The following is a 23,379-nucleotide window of genomic DNA, read 5'->3' as shown; positions in this document are numbered from 1 at the left end:
CAAAAGGTTTTCCCAGGTTAATATTTAGGACTAATACTGTTATTATTTGTTATTTAACCTTTATTCCGCACAGTGGGAGAAGAAACAAGAATGAAATGAAAAGTGATGAGGCTGCTCTCTTCAGCTGCCGTTCATCGTACAGGCTTTCAGTTCTCTTTGCTTCCTAGTTGAAGACGTGTTTTCTTTTGGTCATTTTTCTTTGTGATTCATGTCAAATAATTCCTTCAGACGATTTATTATAACGAGTCATTTTGTCCCCTCTCGGTATGTTGTTGCTCTGCTTCCTTTGCTCTTCGAGAGTCTTGTATTATTTTAAGGTGTCACAGTAACACTATCAATGCCGTCGTATTTATCCAGACTTTCAGTGAATGAATAAATTATATTTTGGAGCCCCGCCCACGAGACACTCCTTAAACGGTCTCCAGAGGAAAGAGAACCAGAGAAGAGACTGGACGTCATGATGCTTTGTCCTTATGAACTAATTCACTCAGACCTTTATAATCTTTGTCCTTAGAGGACAGTTACCAGGAACAGTGACATGTCCTCCATGTCCTACTTCCTGTTTGAATTTTTATAAACATCAGCTTTGAACCGAATATGACCTCACATTTATCCAATAAGCAGCTGCCCCAGTCTGACCCCCTGTCCAACATTCATGGCTATAAGTGATGTCCATCACAGAGGACAGTGGACCTGAAGGGTTTGATTCAGATACACCACAGCGTATCTGATGTTAGACCACCATCTAGTGGTCACACAGTGAACAGCTGATCTCCTGGATGAGAGGAAGAGACACACTGATCAGCATCCTTTTATTTAATCAGTCAAAGAGCAGAAGGGAACACGGTCAGCAGCACATTACAACTTTACAACAAACTGGCAGCAAGCAGTGAACGAAATGTTACACAGCAGTTTGGTTCATTTATTCCTTCATTTATGTAATATATCAAAGTCTTCTACCAAGTTGCTGACAGACACGATGCAAACATGAAGAACTTGAACTGAAGTCAGCATTTCAACCTTTAGAAGTCCCACACTGATGAACACAGACAGGCATGTAGCACTATCTCTGCTGCACCTGCTGAACCTGCTGCACCTGCAGCACCTGCTGCACCTGCTGCAGCTCCACTCAGCTCTCCAAGACAACACGGAGACATACACAGAACAGAAGACATAACACAATGGAAACAAGACACACATATGAACCCAGAGGACAACAGAGATAACAGTAAACTGTACACACACAGACACACACACACACACACACACTGCAGACTGATATGAAATGAAACAGTTAGCACACTATACACAGCGTCCTCTCCTCCCTCATATCTGTACTCTGCTGTCTTTTCACAGTAAAACGCTTCAGTGACTGTCACAGGAAGCTCTGCAGGACCTTCAAAATAAATGTCAGGCCTGTTTAAAAGATATTATTGAAAACCACACGTTAACCAGCTTCCTGTAAAGAGCAGCACATTTCTGTGACCACAGAAAACTCTTCAACCTGAACTGGTGCAGACGTCCTCAGTGTCCTCAGAGTCTCTTACAGGAAGTGAAACATGAAAGGACAGGGACGGGGTGTTAGTGAGAGGAGGAGCTGCTGTTAGTGTCCACGTCACAGGACTCCTGGAGACGTCTTCGTCCAGATGACTCTACTTTGAATACTTCAGGGACAGCTGGAAAACATCCAGTATAAGAGTGAGTAATAAGAAGCAGTGCAGATATGATGTACAGTGATGATTACAGTGTGTTTATTACAGTGTGTTTATTACCTTATGAGCCGTGTCAGCGAACTGCTGGGCTTTGTGCATCAGCTCCACCGTTTTGTCCTCAGCACGAGTCAGCCGCTCTCCGCGCTCCCCCAGAGCCACGTTCACCCTATGGACTACATTACCCAGAGTTCTTCCTGTGACTCGGTGCCCAGTCTGACCTGTTAACACACAAACACACGAAGCATGTCAACAAAATTCATTTGGACACTCAGCAGACCGACGGGAGTAAAGATCCAGCTTACTCCTCTGTCCTGTGGGAGGCACCAGAGGAGACATCACGTCCCCTCAGGAGACAGTCCGTATTCACAGGGAGACATCACGTCCCCTCAGGAGACAGTCCGTATTCACAAGGAGACATCACCTCCCCTCAGGATACAGTCCATATTCACAGGGAGACATCACATCCACTCAGGAGACAATCTATATCATTTTGGATCTACACATTAAAAACTACAGAATATGTTTGAATGGAGAACTGGATTTGTCTCCTATTTTGTCACTGAGCCTTTGTGTTTTGTTTCTCTTTGGATCATTTTAAATATTACTTTCCATTTAATGTTTAAATGTATTTAAAACGATGAAGAGATTTTAAGATTTTTGATTAATATCTGTATTTGGTTTCTATTCCGGACATCATGTTTCCTATCATGAGTCTTTACCTGCTCCCGTGTACTCGGTGGCAGTTCATTGGTCCACACTGGTCATGTGACCACTGACCAACACGTAATATATATACACTGATGTGTAGCTCCCCTGATGAAGGCCTGAGAGGCTGAAACGCTTTGGCATGAGTTTTTACTCTGATTGAATAGAAATGACTGATTAAAGGCTTTTTAATGAATCACCCTCTTGAGTGCCTCAGATCTCTTCAAGTTTTCAACTCAAACTGTTAGATCCCCAAACTGAAGAGCAGCGGAGGGACGACAGCTCCTGATTCCTGCTGCAGCTTTCATTCAAACAGGTCTCTAGCATGCTGCTGACATTAAAGGTGTTCCCCTGCTGTGACCTCTGACAGGTCCTCTCGGAGGTCAGCTGAGTTGAAGCAGAGTGTTTATAAGTGGTGTCTTGCAGCAGCCTGACACGTCTCCCTCATTACACGTCCTCCGTCAGCTGCTCCCAAAGACCGCCTATTGTATGGACCTCCCCAAATGAACAAAGTGTGCTGTCATCTGACCGCCATCACAGAGAGGCCTTTCTGCTGCTGCACAGAGGTGCAGCACCAGCAGGACAATGGACAAGCAGAGCGGGGAACACGGGGGAGGGGCAGGGAGGGAGGAAACCTGGACCTCACTCGGCTCTGATGTTTTCAGAGTTGGTCACCTGCTGATTAAAACCTGTCAGGGTCACAGTGGGTCGGTCAGCTTCGTAGCAAACAGAGCGAAGATAGGAAAAATAAAAGGAGTGTGACATCATCCTGTATGTGCTGTTCACGGAGGGTTGTCTCCGTCCAGAGACCACCAACACCTCCAGCTTCACCTCCAGCTTCACCTCCAGATTCACCTCCACCAATACCTCCACCAACACCGCCAACTTCACCTCCAACTTAACCTCCACCAACATCTCCAACTTCACCTCCAGCTTCACCTCCAGCTTAACCTCCACCAACATCTCCAACTTCACCTCCAGCTTCACCTCCAGCTTCACCTCCAACAAAACCTCCAGCTTCACCTCCAGCTTCACCTCTGACTTCACCTCCAGCTTCACCTCTAATTTCACCTCCACCAACACCCCACCAACACCTCTAGCTTCACCTCCAACACCTCCAGCTTCACCTCCAACACCTCCAGCTTCACCTCCAACAGCTCCAGTTTCACCAGATTTAAAACATGATTCATGAGAGGTGATACAGAGTCAGACCGACACCATCTGAACATCAGAGCTCTGATTGGTCTGCTTCACGTCTGAACATCAGGGCTCTGATTGGTCCACCTCATGTCTGAACATCAGGTTTCTGATTGGTCTGCCTCACGTCTCCCAGCAGGGACGGCTCGGTCAGACCGACCCGGTGCAGTGACCAACAGGAAGTCAACATGTTGTGTCACTGTGTAAACCAATGGAATAAGAGCCGAACTGCAAGCAGATCACATGACCTGTGTTTCCCCTCATAGTGATGAGTGCATTCAGACTCGAGGTTTCTACTGCAGCTATGTTGTCCACTAACACATCTCTAACTGATGAGTCAGCTCTGTAAGGTTTTAGAGGGAGCAGGTCACAATGGCCCACATGAAGCAGCATGAAACGTCAGTGTGGAGACTACATTTTCCATAATGCAACCGACACTATGTTTTAATCACACCTCAGTTTATCACACAGTGTCTGAGCTCAGAGCAGTCTGATGACATCATCATGGCATCATCATTTCTCAGTACCTTCCATTATAACACCAGTACCAACCAGGACACCTGTCTGACCCCTGGCCCTGCCTCACCTGGACCAGGAGGCCTCCGTTGGTGTTCCAGCATGCGGTTCTTCATGCGGGTGAGGAAGGCTCTGCAGCGGTAGAGGACCAGGTTCATGGTGCAGGCATCTGAAACACAGACAGGACACGTGTGAGCCGCCTGCTGTCCACAGCCTCCGACAGCTCCGAGACGTGTGACACCACCTCCGGTCAGTTTGGACTGGCAGTTGATGAACTCCGTCTGTCTGGGAGGAACCACGCTCTTGCGTCGGGCCTGCAGGGTTCTGGACAGCGAGGGGTTGCTGGGCCCAGCCTCCACCTCCTGCTGACCGGCTCTCCCCTGTCGCTCCGACCTGCTCCGCTTCCCCGGCTTCCCCAGGACGCCTGCTCTCCCCTCCCAGTAGGTGTGGCAGGCGTGGTACAGGATCTGGACTAAGATGCACTTCTCTGCAGAGGAGCGGGCCACCCACTGGTCCGCAGAGCTGTCGAACACCAGGTCAAACTCAGGGCTGTCCTGGAGGAGAACAAAGGGAGGAACACAGAGTGAGGAACACAGAGGGAGGAACACAGAGGGAGGAACACAGAGGGAGGAACAGAACCCTGCTAGTATAACAGACCGTCCGAACGCTGCTCACCTTGTTGGGGTTGATACCGTTCACCTGTCGGAGCTGCTCCACCATCCATTGGGACCTCCTGGTGAAGGAGGTGGAGCCAGCAAACTGCTTCACCTTGGTGATGAGGAGCTGATGTGGTCTGGTGTTGGTCACTGGGTGAACACATGAACTTTCACATCAACAGTAGTTAAAGACTGAATCAGAAACCTTTAACAGAGTTAAAATGAAATCACTGCAGCTTTTATCTCTGTTATTTATGATTATGACCGTGATTATTTATCTATTATTTACTTTGTGTTGCTGCAGTTTTACACAAATTGTTCATAAACATGAGACACATCTGCTACAGGAACAGTTTGTTCTCTGGACCGAGGATGCAGGAGAGCAGCGGTTCTGTTGGATCCACTACTAACCACTGTGTTTGTGGTTCTGATGGACGAGATGACGTCACATTATCTGCGTGTCCCCCTGCAGCTCTGCTCCTGTGTCCTCCTGAACAATGGCTGCACTCATGCTCTGTTAACAATGTGTGTGTTCTCAGAGACAATAACCGGCACAACACACATGCTGAGTCAGCAAGAGCGAGGCTGAGAAACCGAACCAACAGGTTGGAGTGTAGCTGCGGATGTACCGACGGATGGTTCATATGGAACAAACATGGTTCTTCCTCATCTGCTGCTGTTAAAAAATGGGAGCAGAAGTTCCGACTGAGCCTCTAAACTTTCTATATAGATTTACTGAGTAAGAAACGCTGGCAGGCTTTTAATTTGAAACATTACCTGGCTGTCGGGCGCCAAATAAATGCTTTTATTTTTGACTGTGGTTTCTGATTAAACACCACTTGTTACTCAGTGCCTTCAACAGCTCTGACAACAGGATCATCTGGCTAGTTCCTGAGCTTAAGGTGCAGTTAAGGTGGAGTTAAGTGGAATTGTATAAGAACAATAGGAACTATAAGAACTACAGCAACTATAAAAAACGAAAAGAACTATAGGAACTATAGGAACTCTAAAAACTATAAGAACAATAGGAACTATAGGAACTGTAAGAACTATATGAACTATAGTAACTATAAGAACTATAGGAACTATGGGAACTATAAGAACAAAAGGAACTATAAGAACTGTAGCAACTATAAGAACAGTAGGAACTATAGGAACTATAAGAACTATAAGTAAGACATTAAATGTCAGAACAGTTTTGACCACTGATGTCTGAGTATTCTTCAGTAAGTGATGTTTCAGAGGAAACAACAACTGACGCCTGTTTGGATCACTGTTGAAAGAATTTGTGTCGACTGTATTTGACTATGATTCTTGTAGCATATGTAGAACCCCGTTTCCTATCAAGTAGGGACGCTGTGTAAAATGTAAATAAAAACTGAATGTGATGATTTGCAAATCATGTAAACTCATTTTTAAATGAAAATAGACCAAAGACAACATATCAAATGTTGAAACGGAGAAACGTTGTTGTTTTATAAAAAAAAATCTGCTCATTTTGAATTTGATGGCTGCAACACATTTCTGTAAAGCTGGGGCAGGGTCATGTTTACCACTGTGCTGCATCACCTCTTCTTTTAACAACACTGTAAATGTTTGGGAACTTTCTGGAGTTTTGAAAGTGAAATGTGGTCCCATTGATAAAGGATTTCAGCTGCTCAACAGTTCAGGGTCTCCTTTGTTGTATTTTTCATGTCATGATGCTCCAGATGTTTTCAATGATTGACAGGTCTGGACTGCAGGAGGCCAGTTTATCAGCGGACTATTCTACTACGGAGCCATGCTGCTGGAATACGTTCAGAATGTGGTTGGATGTTGTTCTGCTGAAATAAACAAGACCTCCCCTGAAAGAGACGTTGTCTGGATGGCAGCATATGTTGCTCCAAAACCTGAATATATCATTCAGCATTAATGCTTCCTTCCAGATGTACAAGCTACCTATGCCATGTGCACAAATGCATCCCTGTACCATCACAGATGCTGGCTTTTGAACTGAGCCCTCATAACAAGCTGGATGGTCCCTCTCCTCTTTAATCTGGAGGATGCAGCGTCCATGATTTCCAAAAAGAATCTCAGATTGTGATTCATCAGACCACAGGACAGTTTTCCACTTCACCTCAGTCCATCTTCAATGATCTCGGGTCCAGAGAAGGTGGTGGTGTTTCTGGATCATGTTTCTATCTGGTTTCTTCTTTGTAGAGTTTTAACCTGCATTTGTGGACGCAGCGATGAACTGTGTTCACAGACGATGGTTTTCAGAAATGTTCCTGAGCCCATGCAGTGATTTCCACTCCAGAATTGTGTCTGTTTTTAATGCAGTGCTGCCTGAGGGCCCGAAGATCACCACCATCCAATATTGGTTTCCAGCCTTGTCCCTTGCGTTCAGAGATTTCTCCAGATTCTCTGAATCTTTTAACGATATTATCAACCGTAGACGATGAAATCCACTAATTCTTTGTAGTTTGACGTTGAGGAACATTATTCTTAGATTGTTGCACTATTTTCACACAGTCTTTCACAGAGTGGTGAACCTCTCCCCATCTTCACTGCTTACAAACTCTGCCTCTCTGAAATTATCTTTTTATACCCAATCATGTTACTGATCTGTTGCCATGGTAACCTAATTAGTTGTCAGATGTTCCACCAGGTGTTTTTTTTTTTATCTTTACACTTTTCCAGTCTTTTGTTGACCCTGTCACAACTTTTTAGAGACGTGTTGCTGCCATCAAATTCAAAAGAAGCACATATTTTTCAGAAAACAATACAATTTCTGCTTCAACATTTGATATGTTGTCTTTGATCTATTTTCAATTAAATATGAGTTTACATGATCATCCAATTCTGTTTTATTTACATTTTACACAACACAACTATTTTGGAAACAGGGTTGTGCATTCAGCCCTGCTTGAAGAGTTGTATTATTACCCGTGAAAAGTCAGGACTTGATGTAATGAGTCATGTGCTGGTTAAAGTCTCTGCCTCCTTTTAGTCCGCACCCTCTGACAGCTCTGTTTAAATGGAGGACATGCGTCCTCAGGTTGGACCTGTCTCTCTCATATGTTACCCAGAAGCTCCAGTAAATGTTTGTCTGCAGGTGTGAAGGCCTGTTTGTACCTGAGACACAGATGAAGGTGGTGTAGTCTCCTTTGGCTCCAACGGGCAGGAAGGACATCCTCTTCCTCTTCCTCCTCATCACCTCCACTGCCACCAGCAGTCGCTCATCACGAGGGATGAAGACCTCTTTGTTGATGGAGGACTGAATGTTCATTGTAGTCCGGAGACCTGCACGGGACGGACACATTTAATCATCAATCTAATGTCCCCACGGTGGAGACGGGTGAAAGACTCAAACAGACACATCCGGTCATTTATGTCCACCAACAACAGGACTGAATGACTGTAAAGATGAAGGATATTCAGCATGTGGTGACTTCATTAACATTATATGTTATATTATATATACGCATTATATACAGTGATTTGCATACAACTCTTTATGGTGTTCATGAAGACATGAACATATGAACACATGAACATGAAAACATTAGGCCATGAGAACATGAAGACATGAAGACGAACACATGAACACATGAAGACATGAACACGTGAACAAATGAGGACATGAGGACATGAACACATGAACACATGAGGACATGATCACATGAACAAATGAAGACATGAAGACATGAGGACATCAGGACATGAACTTGACTGTTTCACTGACTGAACATTAAAACAATTAAATCCATGAAACAGATCAAAATAAGTGCTAATTCAGCACTAATTAAATCTAAATAAAAACAATAAAAACATGGTGGTGCTGTTGGACCTGACCTGGGCTTCTGAGTGTCGGACTCTCAGTCCCTGAATTACTTTACTGCATCATGTGTTTCAGGACAAAACTAATCTGAATGTCCATCTTTAAAGAAACATGTCCATCATTAAAGACACATGTCCATCTGTGAAGACACATGTCCATCTTTAAAGAAACATGTCCATCTTTAAAGACACATGTCCATTTTTAAAGAATTACTTTACTGCATCATGTGTTTCAGGACAAAACTAATCTGAATGTCCATCTTTAAAGAAACATGTCCATCTTTAAAGACACATGTCCATCTGTGAAGACACATGTCCATCTTTAAAGAAACATGTCCATCTTTAAATACACATCCATCTATAAAGACACATGTCCATCTTTAAAGACACATATCCATTTTTAAAGAATTACTTTACTGCATCATGTGTTTCAGGACAAAACTAAACTGAATGTCCATCTTTAAAGAAACATGTCCATCTTTAAAGAAACATGTCCATCTTTAAAGACACATGTCCATCTGTGAAGACACATGTCCATCTTTAAAGAAACATGTCCATCTATGAAGACACATATCCATCTGTGAAGACACATGTCCATCTTTAAAGACACATGTCCATTTTTAAAGAATTACTTTACTGCATCATGTGTTTCAGGACAAAACTAAACTGAATGTCCATCTTTAAAGAAACATGTCCATCTTTAAAGACACATGTCCATCTGTGAAGACACATGTCCATCTGTGAATACACATGTCCATCTTTAAAGACACATGTCCATCTGTAAAGACACATGTCAATCTTTAAAGACACATGTTTAAAGAAGCATGTCCATCTGTGAAGACACATGTCCATTTTTAAAGACACATGTCCATCTTTAAATAAGCATGTTCATCTTTAAAGACACATGTTCATCTTTAAAGAAACATGTCCATAGACATCTCCAGTAGAATCAGCAGTAAATCTACTCTACTTTCTTTCAGCTGTTTCCTCTTTGATGGAATATTTAACATTTTCAGCTGCTGTTCAACTTTTTTCATTTCATCACTCATTAAAATGAACCTGGTTGTATTCATCTGTTCATAAACCATCCTCATTCTTGTCCAAAGTAGAACCTACCTGTCCTCGTCCTGCTCTCCTCCCACACGCTGGATTCTGTTGGACTCTGTTGGACTCTGCTGGACTCTGCTGGACTCTGAGCCTGCTGTTAGTAAACCTGTGAATTAGTAGCCTGTTAAACTGGTTAGATACGTCCCCGTGTCCTGCCAGGGATTTATAAACACCCCTTTCCCTCCCCCAACGTGAAGGGACACATCAGCACCAGTCCGTCCCATTTGAAGAGGTGAGACACGTGGTCTCAGAGAGAACAGTCAGCAGCTGTCACAGACACACACAGCTCTGTGTGCAGCTCGCAACACTTTATCAATGAAGACATCACAACATCCATCACTCAGATTTATAACACCAGTCCCTCTGAACAACTCAATATCTGTAGCCCCCCCCCCCCGCCCTCCCAGAGACAGACTTCAACCCTCTCCTCCCTCACTCACACAGGTGAACCCACTCCGCCTCTTTCTTCCCCTGCTGGACACAGTCTCTCACCACAGCACCATGAACTCAGTGACCAGAGCCTGAACCTCCAGACATGCATGTCAGCTTCATCATGACACACGCCAATGGTCTGGTTCACAGACACCTCAATGATCATCTTCATTTTTATATGATCCACTGAATCAAAAGGCTGCAAGCAAAGATTCTAGTTTTCATTATTTATGAACTGCAGTCTCAGTGGGTGCACACTGGAGCCACAACCAGCAGAGGGAGATGTAGCCCGACACAGCTCAACAGTATGTGGGGCGGTGCATCAGTCAGTACATCCCGTTCCAGCTCCTGTACCCGTCAGGTGTGATGAGTCAATGTATGACGGTAGGAGACACTCACTGTGATGTAAACACTGAACCAGTGTTTCACGAGAGGATCACAGCACAGATCATTCTTTGAATGACTGACGTGAAATAAATGTGTACAGAGTGACTGAGGGAGAACAGAGGGAGGTGGAGGCACCTTTATTTAAAAATCAAAGATCTATGGAGGTAAAGAATTACATCAGGCGAGGAGGAGGAGCAGGAAGAGGAAGAGGAGCAGGAGCAGGAGAGCATGACCACAGAAAGACAGCGTCCTGGAGTGAAGACATTTCTCACCTCACGTCCTTCACTGAACTATAGACGAGCCAAACAACCTGTCGGTCAGCTGATCAGAGACGTCTGAGGAGTGGAAAAATACACTATAAAATGTAAACATCATCCTGTCTGTCCAATCAGTCACTGGTTCACTGTCCAATCACAGTTGCTGGTTCACTGTCTGTCCAAGCACAGTCAACGATTTACAGTCCAATCACAGTCACTGGTTCAATGTCTGTCCAATCACAGTCACTGGTTCAGTGTCTGTCCAATCAGTCACAGATTCACAGTCCAATAACAGTCACTGGTTCACTGTCCAATCACATCTCTGTGGTGCTGAATAGAGAAAAAAAAAAAAAGAATATTGATGAACAGAATGTTTTCATTTTAATTTCCAGCGCAGTGAAGAGATGTGGAGAGGGGGCATGGCAGCAGAGGCCACACCCACCTCCTGAACAACCGTACAGAGTGGCCTCGTGCACTTCTATGGCACAGGTGATGGACAGGTGCTTCATTCATGATGAAGGAACACAGGTGGAGGTGTGGAGCTGTTGGGGGCGGAGCAGAGGGGAGGTCCCTCCAACCGAACCCCAGCAGTGAGTCTCAGTGACTCTGCCCCCTCCTGCTGTGATGAATCATGTTTCTACACTGAGTGATCCACTGTTTACATATTTAAAGAAGATGATGATGAAGGTTGTAGAACATAAACATACTGATTTAAATACAGGAAGTTGGTTTTAAATCAAGACACACAGCAGGAGCCACTGAGAACCTGATGGGGTTCAACTGACCTCCAACAGACACACACCTGGAGAGGTACACACACCTGGAGAGGTACAAACATCAGAGGTACACACATCAGATGTACACACATCTGAGAGGTAGACACATCTGAAAGGTACACACACCTAGAGAGGTACAAAACAAAACAAAACAACAAAATAACCAGTGTAAACATACCAATTAATTTATGGCAGGTTTGTCTTTCATCATCACGTGTAGAAGCAGCAGCTCTGCATGCTCAGGTCCCACGCACGCACGCACGCACACACACATACACACATATCTCCGCATCATGCTTTGTGAGTGAGAGTTCAGTGTTTGACAGTGAAGAAGAAGAAGCGGACCGGGTCTCGGTTCTGTCTGTGGGCTCCGGTCCAAGGGAGGCGCTGACTCAGCAGGCGTCTCGGGACAGAGGACAGTTTAATATGGCGTCACTGGTAGAGGATGTTGTTGTCCTGCTGTGTCACAGACAGACAGAGCTGCCCAGTGAGTGTTGGTACAGATGTGTGATGATGTCATCATGAAGTGTCATCATCATTTCTATCTGCTTCCAGTTTTACACGCGTGTTGGACTGTCACTGATCATCCCTGTAAACATCTGAAACATGCCAGTCTGTGACATGTGAAGCTCCAGGAAGATGTTCAGTCTCTGAGTGTCTGCCAGCTGGAACTGATCGGCTCTCTGAGATGTTGATGGAGGAGGAGCTTCTCATCCGTCTCTACATCAGTCTGGACAGAGACACGGAGACACAGAGACAGCTGTCTCACACTTCTGCAACAAGATGGCTGCAGTGAAGGACATGTAGGTCCACTGATGGTCCACTGCTTTAGTTTTCACCCCTTCTTCCAATCAAATCAACAATTAATAAGAAATAATACAAGCAGCATCAAGTGTGATCATCATTCATATCAAATAACCTGAAATATTTAAAAAAAACTGATAAAGTGAAGTTGATCAATCATCATGGAAACATAATGTAAATAAGAATCAGTCGTCCGATAGCTCTCATTATAAAATGTTCATTTCATCTTGTGTTATTTATATTTCACCTTTCAGAAGCTGTGTGAACCGAGAAGTATTTGGACCAATGAGAGGAGGGTGAGGTCAGCTGGCTCATCCTCCAGGGGAGGGGGGGGAGGGTTTAGGGGCGGGGCAGGAGAGAGCAGACTGGCTCCGTCCTCTCTCTGACGTTACGAGCTGTCCGGGTTGTCCTCTGCAGGCTCGGCCGTCTCCTGAGGACGGTACATGAAGGTGAGCAGGAACAGAGCCACGTCATATGAGCACCAGTACGCCGTGTGGGACGTCACCGCTGACCAGTAACGGCTCTCCACTAGCCCCTCTCGCAGCTCGAAGTCAATACGTCTCTCCAGCTCACCTGGGACAGACACAAGAACACGGTCAACGACTGGACATATCTGTAGGGGGACACAAGACGGGTCCAATAACAGTCACTGGTTCACTGTCCAATTACATCTCTGTGACAGGAAAGATCTGTAGGGGGACACAGGGACAGGAAAGATCTGTAGGGGGACACAGGGACAGGAGATCTGTAGGGGGATACTGGGGCCAGACAGATCTGTTGGAGGACACAGGGACAGGATAAGTCTGCAGGGGGACAGGACAGGACAGATCAGATCTGTAGGGGGACACTGAGACAGGACAGATCAGATCCGTAGGGGGAAAGGACAGATCTGAAGGGGGACATTGGTACAGGACAGATCAGATCTGTAAGGGGACACTGGGACAGGACAGATCAGATCCGTAGGGGGAAAGGACAGATCTGAAGGGGGACATTGGTACAGGACAGATCAGATCTGTAAGGGGACACTGGGACAGATCAGATCTGTCGGGGGACACAGGGACAGGACAGTGTTATGACACAATAAATGCAGTGCTGTGATTGGCTCGTTGCCATGACGTCTAGCTGCAGGGACATTTCTCTGCGTGTCTCGCAGCACTTACACGAGCTGCTGTCCATGACGGCTGAGGTGGACTGGGACATAGCAGGCTCTACCTCCGTCCTCCCCTCTTCGAGTCGTTTGTCCTTGTCTTCGCTCTCTGCCTCCGGCCGTCCGTCCTCTCCTGCTGCCACGTTTTCCACTTCAGAGGCTCCGCCCTCAGAGTCCAACGGCTCCTCCTCCACTCCGCCCACCTGACCACTGGACCGGGAAAAGCGGGAAAAGAGGATTCCTCCGATTCCTTTTCCAATACTCGCAGCACCTGAGGGACAAAGGGACACCACAAATGGAGGGACAAAGACACCTGTTATCACAGAAGATGTATATTATCATAACGTCCAACTGAATTCTTTTAAGTCAGTTCAAGTCAGGTTTATTATCACAGACCAATCTCAGCGTCCAATCACAGTGTCCAATAAATCACAGCGTCCAATCACAGCGCCCGTCATCATGTCAGGTTCCTGGACACCTTCCAGCAGCACAGAGAGGACCTGTCCATGAATAGAAGTGTCCACAGTGTCTCTGTCCAGTCGTCCTGAGCTGCAGTGTGTCTTTGTCCCCTGCTGGTTAAAACTGGTTTAAACCTGGTCTGTCTGATTCGTCCTGTTCTGATTTGATACATCAAATTCTGTGAACACTCCACCGTACCATCCCAGACTGGACACTGCTTCCCCCACAACAAGCCGTGGATCACCAGTGACCTGAAAGTTCTTCTTAATAAGAAGAAAGCAACCTTCAGGTCTGGGGACAGGGAGGAGCTCAGGAGAGTTCAGTGCGACCTGAAGGAGAAGCTGAGAGAGGTCAAGGACTCCTACAGGAGGAAGCTGGAGGCCAAACTCCAGCAGAATAACATGAGGGAGGTGTGGACTGGGATAAAGGAGAAAACTGGCTTTAAGGTTGGAGGGAGACAACCAGGGGGAACCTGGAGAGGAACAATCAGCTAAACTGTTTCTTCAAGAGGTTTAGTTCACAGCCCTCATCTGTCTCCTCCACACACCACACCTCCCAAACAAAAAACACCTCCGATGCCTCTCCCCTCCCCTCTTCTGTCCCCCCTAGTGAGCTGCATTGACACAGAGCCCTCAACATCAAAGGGCTCTTCCACCACTGACGCCTTAACCACCCCCCCTCCCCCTCTGTGACAGCTGGAGAGACTCCACCAGTGCAAGGCTGCAGGAACTGACGGCATCGGCATCGGTCCTAAAGACCTGACGGCATCGGCCCCGGGGTCCTGAGGACCTGACGGCATCCAACTGTCTGAGGTCCTGCAACCTGAGCCTGAAGCTGGTGGAAGTCCTGGTGCTGTGGAAGATGTCGTGCCTGGTTCCTGTACCGAACTCCATCCAGCCTTAAAGACTACCGACCGGTTGCCCTCACATGTCATGTGATGAAGGTGCTGAAGAGGCTGGTCTTGGCACACCTCAGGCCGCTCTTGAAATCTTCACTGGACCCTCTGCAATTTGCGTATCAGCCTCATGTGGGAGTGGACGATGCCATCATCTACCTGCTGCAACGAGCTCAGTCTCACCTGGATGGAACCGGTGACTCTGTGAGAATCACTTTCTTTGATTTCTCCAGTGCATTTAACACCATCCAACCACTGCTGCTGAGTGAGAAGCTGCAGGTGGTGGGGGTGGACACGTCCACCGTCTCCTGGATCACTGACTACCTGACAGGCAGGCTACAGTTTGTCCGACTGGGCAGTGTTGTCTGATACGGTGGTCAGTGGTACTGGAGCTCCACAGGGAACTGTTCTGTCTCCCTTCCTGTTCACCTTATACACCACTGACTTCCAGTACAACTCGGAGTCAAGACATCTGCAGAAGTTCTCTGATGACTCTGTAGTGGTTGGGTGTATAAGGGATGGACGGGAGGATGAGTACAGGGCAGTAGTGGAGGACTTCAGCTGCTTCTGAACGTGGCCAAGACCAAGACTTCAGGAGGAAGACGACGGCTCCACAACCGCTGAGAGTTCTGGGAGAGGAGGTGGACATGGTTGAGGAGTACAAGTTCCTGGTGTCTCCATCGACAACAGACTGAACTGGAAGACCAACATCAACGCTGTCTACAAGGCGGGGATGAGTCGACTCTTTTTCTTGAGGAAACTTCGATGCTTCAATGTGTGCAGCCAGATGTTCTACCAGCCAGATGTTCTACCAGTCTGTTGTGGCCAGTGAACTGTACGTCACTGTAGTCTGCTGGGGGGGAGAGGTAAAGGGGGGAGCAGCATTGGAGCCGGCAACACCAACAGACTTAACAAACTGGTTAAGAAGGCCGGCTCCATGATTGGCTGCAAACTGGACAGCCTGGAAAAGGTGGTGGAGAGGAGGACACTGAGGAAACTATTATCCATATTGGATAATCCTGACCACCCTCTCCACCACCTGCTGCAGGGACAGCGGAGCACATTCTCCAATAGACTCCTCCAGCTCCTCTGTCACAAGGACAGATACAGGAGATCATTCCAGATACAGGAGATCATTCCTGACACAGGAGATCATTCCTGCCCACCACTATCAGACTGTACAATAACTCACCCCTCGCCAAATCCATCACACAACAATAACACCATTGTACTGCTGTTTGTTTTGTTTTAATTCATTGCACTGTTTAGTTTAGTTTATTTAATATTATTCAATTTTTATTGTATAGAATGTGCATTTTAAAAACTAATATTTTTACTACCTCTATTTTTTATTGTCATTTTTATTGCTTTGCCCTGTATATGATGCATCCATCCATCCATCCATCACACTGTCTCTCTGTCTCTCGGGCCGTTGGACCTGTGGCGTCCCTCAGGGGTCCATTCTGGGTCCATTGTGTTTCTCCTGTAAGTGCTGCCTCTGGTTCCCCTCAGTGAGACCTCAGTGAGACAGGTCCCACCCAGTGAGACAGGTGCCCCTCAGTGAACTGGAAACTGATCAGCTCTCAGTACTTCCTGGTCCGGACCTGTTTCTGAGTGTCAGCTCTGAACCAGAGGAACAGCACCGCCTCAGGTCACCATAGTTCTACTCTCCCTGGAATCATCTGTTTTAACTTTATTTATTTTTCAGAGACTTCTCCTGCAGTGGGAGATGAATGAAGAGGACATATTTGGTCATCATGGTAACAGTACAGTGTTATCAGATGTCTGATCAGGGCATTTTCTGAGCTTGTGCTTGTATTGATAAGCTAAGACCTGGAGCTCCGCCCACTGCTGACCCTGCTGCATTATAAGCTGCAGCAGTCTTTCTGCTCAGATCAGACTGACAGGCATTTGCTTGACTTTTACTGCTGGTGGTTTTGTATTCCTTATAAATAAACGCCCCACCTCCCACCCCCCACTCACCCATGATGCTGGCCTTGCCCAGGCTGGTGATGGACTCTCCGTAGTGCCGTCGGGCCTGGGGGGGGGAAGTGCAGGGGCTGGGGATGCTCTCCGAGTCGGAGACGGAGGCGGTCTCCTTTGGGTTGATCAGGGTGGGTCGGATGTGATCATACGGAGTCGGACTGCTGGTGTTGTACCTGAATGTCACATTCACATGTCATCACAGAGGCCCCTGCTCTGATTCGCTCTCACTAACAATCAAGGACTTACCAGTGGATCTGAACAGGGGCCACGTTACTGTAGTGCTTTAAGATGAGAGGCTCCAGTCTGTAGGCCTGAAACAGACACACACAAACACACACACAAACACAGATGTGTTTCAGACATGTGAGACACAGCAGTGTGTTAAAGAATCATCCCTGGCTGTCAGGTGGAGCTCACCACAGGGTCTGTGGGGTGAAAGATATTGAAGAGGCGTCTGCAGATGGACGTGGGGAGGATGTGGTCCTGCACACTGTTGTTTCCGGGTCGGATCCCACGCAGCGCCAAAAACACGGCTAGTGGTGAACCCATGCAGAAGAAGTTCTCTACCTGCAGCACAGACAGCAGCAGACTCAGTCCCTGTCAGAGCACAGCTGTTCCTGATCAGCTGTTCCTGATAAGTTGTTCCTACAGGGCTGTTCCTGATCAGCTGTCCCTGCACAGCTGTTCCTACAATGCTGTTCCTGATCAGCAACAAACCCAGACTAAAGTGGGTGGTCCTTCTATATGCTGTGACATCATACTGAGGTGTGAGGAACCACACAACCATCATGTCACACATGCTGAACTTTACCTTGAACTTCAGGGCCGGCACCGCAACACAGGACGAGGTCTGCAGACCCTGGAACTGGTCCTCCAGGTCTCTGAGCCTGGACAGGAGAATGGACACGTTAACTCTTACAGAGCACACACACAGAAACACACAGATACACACAGACACACACAAACACACACTGATACACACTGATACACACTGACACACACAGACACACACACACCGATACACACAGACACAAACAGATACACACCGATACACAGACACACACACAGAAACACACAGACGAACACAGAAACACACAGACACACACAGATACACACAGACAAACACAGAAACACAGACACACAGATACACCGACACACACTGATACACACCGACACACACAGATATATACAGATACACAGACACACACAGATACACACAGACAAACACAGACACACACACACAGATATACACCGACACACACCGATACACACCGACACACACAGATACACACAGATATATACAGATACACAGACACACACAGATATACACCGACACACACAGATATACACCGACACACACAGATACACACAGACACACACTGTGTCAACCATTTGATCAGTACCTGAGGTGTGTTAGTCTCAGCTGCTCCTGAAGGTGGCGCTCCTCATCACTGGGCCAGCGGGACTTTGTCTCCTCTGGGTCCGGCGCCTCCTGATGATGGAAGCGGACCGGGTCCCAGCCGGTCATGATGTCGAAGGTGATGACGCAGCCCAGAGAGTGAGATACAATGGACACCTTCCCACTCGTCTCAAAATCTGGATTCCTTGAGCAGAACAGCGAGTAGAGACGGTTCAGCTCCAGAGTCAGGCCCCGCGTGATCTACACAACACAACACAACACAGAATATGATATACACACAATACAATATATGATATACACACACACACACACACACACAACACAATATATGATATACACACACACAATACATGATATACACACAATACATAACACAATATATGATATACATACAATACACAACACAATATATATAATATACACACACATTACAACACAATATATGATATACACACAATACATAACACAATATATGATATACATACAATACACAATATATATAATATACACACACATTATAACACAATATATGATGTACACACACAACACAATGTATAATAATACACACAGTACAGAGATATACACAACACATAATACACAACACAGAGAGATACACACAATACAGACACACATGTGAGTTATTTGCTTTGGTTTTGGTTTAAATATCCAAAAGACAAAAATATTTATAGTTTTGAAATATAGTTTTAGATGTGGATCTGAAACAGATGTGGTTCTGAAACAGATGTCGGTCTGAAACAGATTGAAACAGATGTGGATCTGAAACAGATGCGGATCTGAAATATTGAAACAAATGTGGTTCTGAAAAAGATGTGAATCTGAAACAGATGTGGATCTGAAACGGATTGAAACAGATGTGGATCTGAAACAGATTGAAACAGATGTGGTTCTGAAACAGATGTGGTTCTAAAACAGATGTGGATCTGAAACAGATGTGGATCTGAAACACTGAAACAGATGTGGTTCTGAAAAAGATGTGCATCTGAAACAGATGTGGTTCTGAAACAGATGTGGTTCTGATCAAGATATGGTTCTGAGTGAGGCTGTGCTACGCCGCCGGTCTGACTCACCTCGTCCCGGTACAGAGGACTGGTGTAGTACATAATGTCCATGGCGCTGCTGTTCAGCATGTCTCGGAGACCTCGGACTTTGTCTGGAGTGATGGAGTCCACCGTGTCTGCAGGGAGGACATGGATCTGTCAGAGACCCTGCAGGACCAGGACCAGGGACTCTGACCTGCAACACCCTCACACACAGTAGAACACACACAGTAGCACACACACAGGTCCATGTTGGACGGGAACCAGAAGGACACACACAGGTCCATGTTGGAAGGAGACCAGAAGAACACACACAGGTCCATGTTGGACGGGGACCAGAAGGACACACACAAGTCCATGTTGGATGGGGACCTGAAGGACACACAGAGGTCCATGTTGGACAGGGACCAGTAGGACACACCCAGGTCCATGTTGGACGGGGACCAGAAGGACACACCCAGGTCCATGTTGGACAGGGACCAGAAGGACACACACAGGTCCATGTTGGACGGGGACCAGACGGACACACACAGGTCCATGCTGGACAGGGATCAGTAGGACACACTGCTCCACTCAACACTCTGCATGTTGAAGGCGGTGGACATTAAACCGGGGCCTGTCTCTCAGGGATAGAGATCCAGGACCAGGTACCGAACACAGAGGAGGTCAGATGTTCAGAGGTTTCTGCTGACCCTCTGACCTCTCCCACATGTAACCATGGTTACCATGTGTCCCAGCTGTGATGGCGGTCTACAGGTGGAGTGGGTCAGTGTACAGCATACCTCCGTCCAGGCACAGCTTGGATCTCCACTCCACAGGGAGGAACTCCACATGCTCAGTGGTGCGGTCAGAGAAGTGCTTCTCCTCCATCTTCCTGGCAGCGTCTCTCATCCTGTCCAGCAGAGACACAACAGTTACATCATCAGCGTGTCTCACGTCTTTCGTCCACTCTGCTGGCTCAGTGACTCACATGCTGGTGTTCCTGATGATCCGACCCTGGTCCATCTTCTGCCCGATGCCGTGCACCACGAACACAATGTGCGTGGTCTCAGGAGGGGTGTCCTCTGGCGCCGCCTCCTCCACGTACCCCCGATGGAGACGCGTCCCACTGCTGGAGGCTGAGGACAAGACACAGAGCATGAAACATCTTCCACAGCAGAGGGACGGACAATCCCTGCTGGACAGATTAAAGCTTTTTTTGACAGCAGCGAGGAAGGTTTGTTCTCTGAGACACCTCGAAGACATGGACAGGGACATGGAGACGGACACGGACACGTGCATGAACAAACAGATGTACACAAACATGGACATCGTGGACATAGTGGACATCATGGACATGGACACGGACAAACTTACAGGAACAAACGTACAGGGACACAAACATTAACAATATGTGGATGTCACACGCTGGACGTCTCTAACATGCTTCAGTGGATTTAAGGATGGTTCTGTAGAATCGGACCTTTGGAGAAACCCAGTTTCTGAGTGACGGTCCGAGCGATCTTGGACGTGGTGGCGTCGCTGTACAGATACACTTCATCCACACTGTGCCAGTCCACATGACTCCTGCTCAGCTTCAGACTGTGGATGGCTGAGAAACAGAGACAGACAGATACAGACAGAGACAGAGACAAAGCGAGAGACAGACAGAGAGACAAAGAGACAGAGACACAGACAGAGACTGTGATTAAGAGCTGCTGACAGACTTCATCCAGTACAGTTAAGTCATCATTCTCAGGAGAGACGGTGTGTGTGTGTGTGTGTGTGTGTGTGTGTGTGTGTGTGTGTGTGTGTGTGTGTGTGTGTGTGTGTGTGTGTGTGTGTGTGTGTGTGTGTGCTCACCTCTCAGGTGAACTCCCTGTAGATAACATCACTGCCCTGTTTTGTGTACGTGTTCTGAACAGGTGGTTCTTCCCACCACACATGTGCTTGTGCATACGGTTACGTGTTTCTGAGCACTCACACACACACACACACACACACACACACACACACACACACACACACACACACACACACACACACACACACACACACACACACACACATATTCCTCTTCTCTGTCTGTCACACACACACACACTCAGACACAGCTTCATCTTCTCTGTCTGACACACACACACACACACACACACACACACACACACACACACACACACACACACACACACACACACACACACACACACACCTTCATCTTCTCTGTCTGTCACACACACACCTTCATCTTCTCTGTCTGTCACACACACTCACACACACCTTCCTCTTCTCTGTCTGTCACACACACAAACCCTCATCTTCTTTGTCTGACACACATACATGCGTCTTCACCTGTGTCCTCCGTCCCTTACCATCCTTGCTGTCCACCGTGGTGGTCACCGCCTCCATCTCGTAAGTGTCCTTCATCTGTTGCCCCCGGAAACGAGCCAAGTGCTCCAGCTCAATGAGGTCACTCTCATCCTCCTCCAGGGGGAGCCACGTCCCATCAGTGAACCACTGTCCCCTCATCACGGGGATCCGGTCTTGTTCTGAGGACACCACATGGAGGGGGTGGAGTCAGGTGCTTTACAGACAGAGGGGATGGAGTCAGGTACTTTACAGACAGAGGGGGTTGGGTCAGGTACTTTGCAGAGGGGGTGGGGACAGGTGATTTACAGACAGAAGGGGTGGGGTCACATATTTTACAGACAAAGTAGGTGGGGTCAGGTACTTTGCAGAGGGGGTGGGGTCAGGTACTTTACAGACAGAGGGGGTGGAGTCAAGTACTTTACAGACAGAGGGGGTGGGGTCACATACTTTACAGATAAAGTAGGTGGGGTCAGGTACTTTACAGACAAAGGAGGTGGTGCAGGTACTTCACAGACAGTGGGGGTGGTGGCAGGTGGCAGCATCAGGGTGGTGCTGATGGGAACGTACAGGCAGCACCACCCAATAAAGCAGCTCGACCATGAGGGACAGAAACGGGGACATGCTCACGGTTCCAGTAGACCGGGTAGCACTCCTTCTCCCGGATGTCCACTTCGTACAGCCCCCCTCGGACACACACTGCCTCCACGCTGATGCTCCTGTTTCCCCGCTCCTTCATCTCCTCTGACACCGAGCGCCGCTGCCCTCCGCCGGGCTGCACCGCCGGCTCCGCCCGGACCCCTCCACCGTCCCCGGCCTCGCTCTCCGGCGGGATCTCGCCGGACCGGACTAACTCTTTCCCGTCGGCCTCGGCCGTGACTTTGCCGGGGCTCTGCTCGCACACTCTCCGGTAGACAACCTCGATTTTTAAAGAGTCGTGTCCGACGAACGGCTTCCAGGTCCGCTTGTCCTCTTTATAGAACCAGCGGACCTCCTCCGGTCCCAGCTCCGTGACGATCTCCCCGCGGTGCCTGGAGCTGTTGGACCGGATGCGCTTCTTCGTCGTGACGTTGCCGTCGCTCTCGGTGTAGTCTTGGTCGATGTCCAGATACGCGGAGCCGGAGTAGTCCTCCACGGGCAGGCCCAGCATCATGCCCTCCTGGGACAGCAGCGGCAGGTGTCGGTCCGGGGTCCGGTCCCCGGCTCCGCTCTCTCCCAGCGGATTGTCGTCGTATCCGGACACAAACACATCATTGGCCATGTCCCACTCGCTGCTGCTCACCGAATTGTTCTCCGAGCTCTGCTGGCGGATGGTCGCCGCGTCCTTCATGCTGCTCATGGTGCGGCCGCAGATGATCCGCCCCGGTGCACCGAAACAAATCACCGCGCTCCCCCGTCACTCGCACTCCACACTAACGGCGTCTCTCTGGCCAGCTGCTAACATCTGTCCGCCCCGCTGATCCAACCAACCAACGGCATCTCAAACATCACAGCTGCACCAACGACATAAACCGCGCGCGCCGCCGAAAGTAGGCTCTCCCGTTACATCCCGCTGCCCAGATAACTGCTGGAATAATTAAAGAACGGGCCAGGACGGTGTCCCCATGATGCCAAGTTAGAGAGGACACACTGAACTTCCGGTTTACACTTTCAAAATAAAGTCTGGATGCATGAACGATAATGAGCTCAATTTAAACGTC

General features: G+C 47.7%; 3 protein-coding genes across 6 annotated transcripts; all 3 read right to left on the bottom strand.

Moving 5' to 3' along the window:
- Positions 1 to 798: 798 nt before the first annotated feature.
- Positions 799 to 9,900, bottom strand: stxbp6l (syntaxin binding protein 6 (amisyn), like). Its single transcript, XM_069705889.1, has 7 exons — positions 9,722 to 9,900; positions 7,901 to 8,068; positions 4,806 to 4,936; positions 4,375 to 4,684; positions 4,201 to 4,299; positions 1,773 to 1,930; positions 799 to 1,676 (listed from the first exon to the last, which is right to left on the bottom strand). The coding sequence occupies exons 2-7, from the start codon at positions 8,052 to 8,054 to the stop codon at positions 1,653 to 1,655; spliced, it is 876 nt and encodes a 291-aa protein (XP_069561990.1). The 5' UTR covers positions 8,055 to 8,068; positions 9,722 to 9,900; the 3' UTR covers positions 799 to 1,652.
- LOC138625156 (uncharacterized protein PF3D7_1120000-like) lies at positions 2,060 to 3,607 on the bottom strand. The gene is made up of 2 exons (XM_069705895.1): positions 3,533 to 3,607; positions 2,060 to 3,488 (listed from the first exon to the last, which is right to left on the bottom strand). The coding sequence occupies exons 1-2, from the start codon at positions 3,605 to 3,607 to the stop codon at positions 3,060 to 3,062; spliced, it is 504 nt and encodes a 167-aa protein (XP_069561996.1). The 3' UTR covers positions 2,060 to 3,059.
- Positions 9,901 to 10,651: 751 nt separating the features above from the next.
- On the bottom strand, positions 10,652 to 23,294 carry ddhd1b (DDHD domain containing 1b). 4 transcript variants are annotated; one of them, XR_011311211.1, is made up of 14 exons: positions 22,310 to 23,291; positions 21,685 to 21,861; positions 20,796 to 20,924; positions 20,304 to 20,451; positions 20,116 to 20,225; positions 19,364 to 19,470; positions 18,259 to 18,515; positions 17,667 to 17,742; positions 17,273 to 17,422; positions 17,102 to 17,166; positions 16,853 to 17,028; positions 13,529 to 13,786; positions 12,616 to 12,941; positions 10,652 to 12,294 (listed from the first exon to the last, which is right to left on the bottom strand). XR_011311211.1 is itself a non-coding variant. In XM_069705869.1 (13 exons), exons 1-13 carry the CDS (start codon positions 23,016 to 23,018, stop codon positions 12,757 to 12,759), a joined length of 2,547 nt encoding a protein of 848 aa, XP_069561970.1. In that variant the 5' UTR covers positions 23,019 to 23,291; the 3' UTR covers positions 10,652 to 12,756. The 4 variants fall into 4 exon arrangements, 2 of the variants coding, with proteins under 2 accessions (XP_069561970.1, XP_069561971.1); XR_011311212.1 differs by having other exon boundaries at positions 10,652 to 10,866; XM_069705869.1 differs by having other exon boundaries at positions 10,652 to 12,941.
- Between the last annotated feature and the right edge of the window lie 85 nt (positions 23,295 to 23,379).

The sequence above is a fragment of the Brachyistius frenatus genome, unplaced genomic scaffold (assembly GCF_029030835.1).
Source record: "Brachyistius frenatus isolate BFR_SWC_R1_liver_20210118 unplaced genomic scaffold, ASM2903083v1 Contig_59, whole genome shotgun sequence".
Lineage (NCBI taxonomy): Eukaryota > Metazoa > Chordata > Actinopteri > Embiotocidae > Brachyistius > Brachyistius frenatus.
Note: the sequence above shows the minus strand (reverse complement) of the source record. Positions and strands in the feature narration are given on the sequence as shown.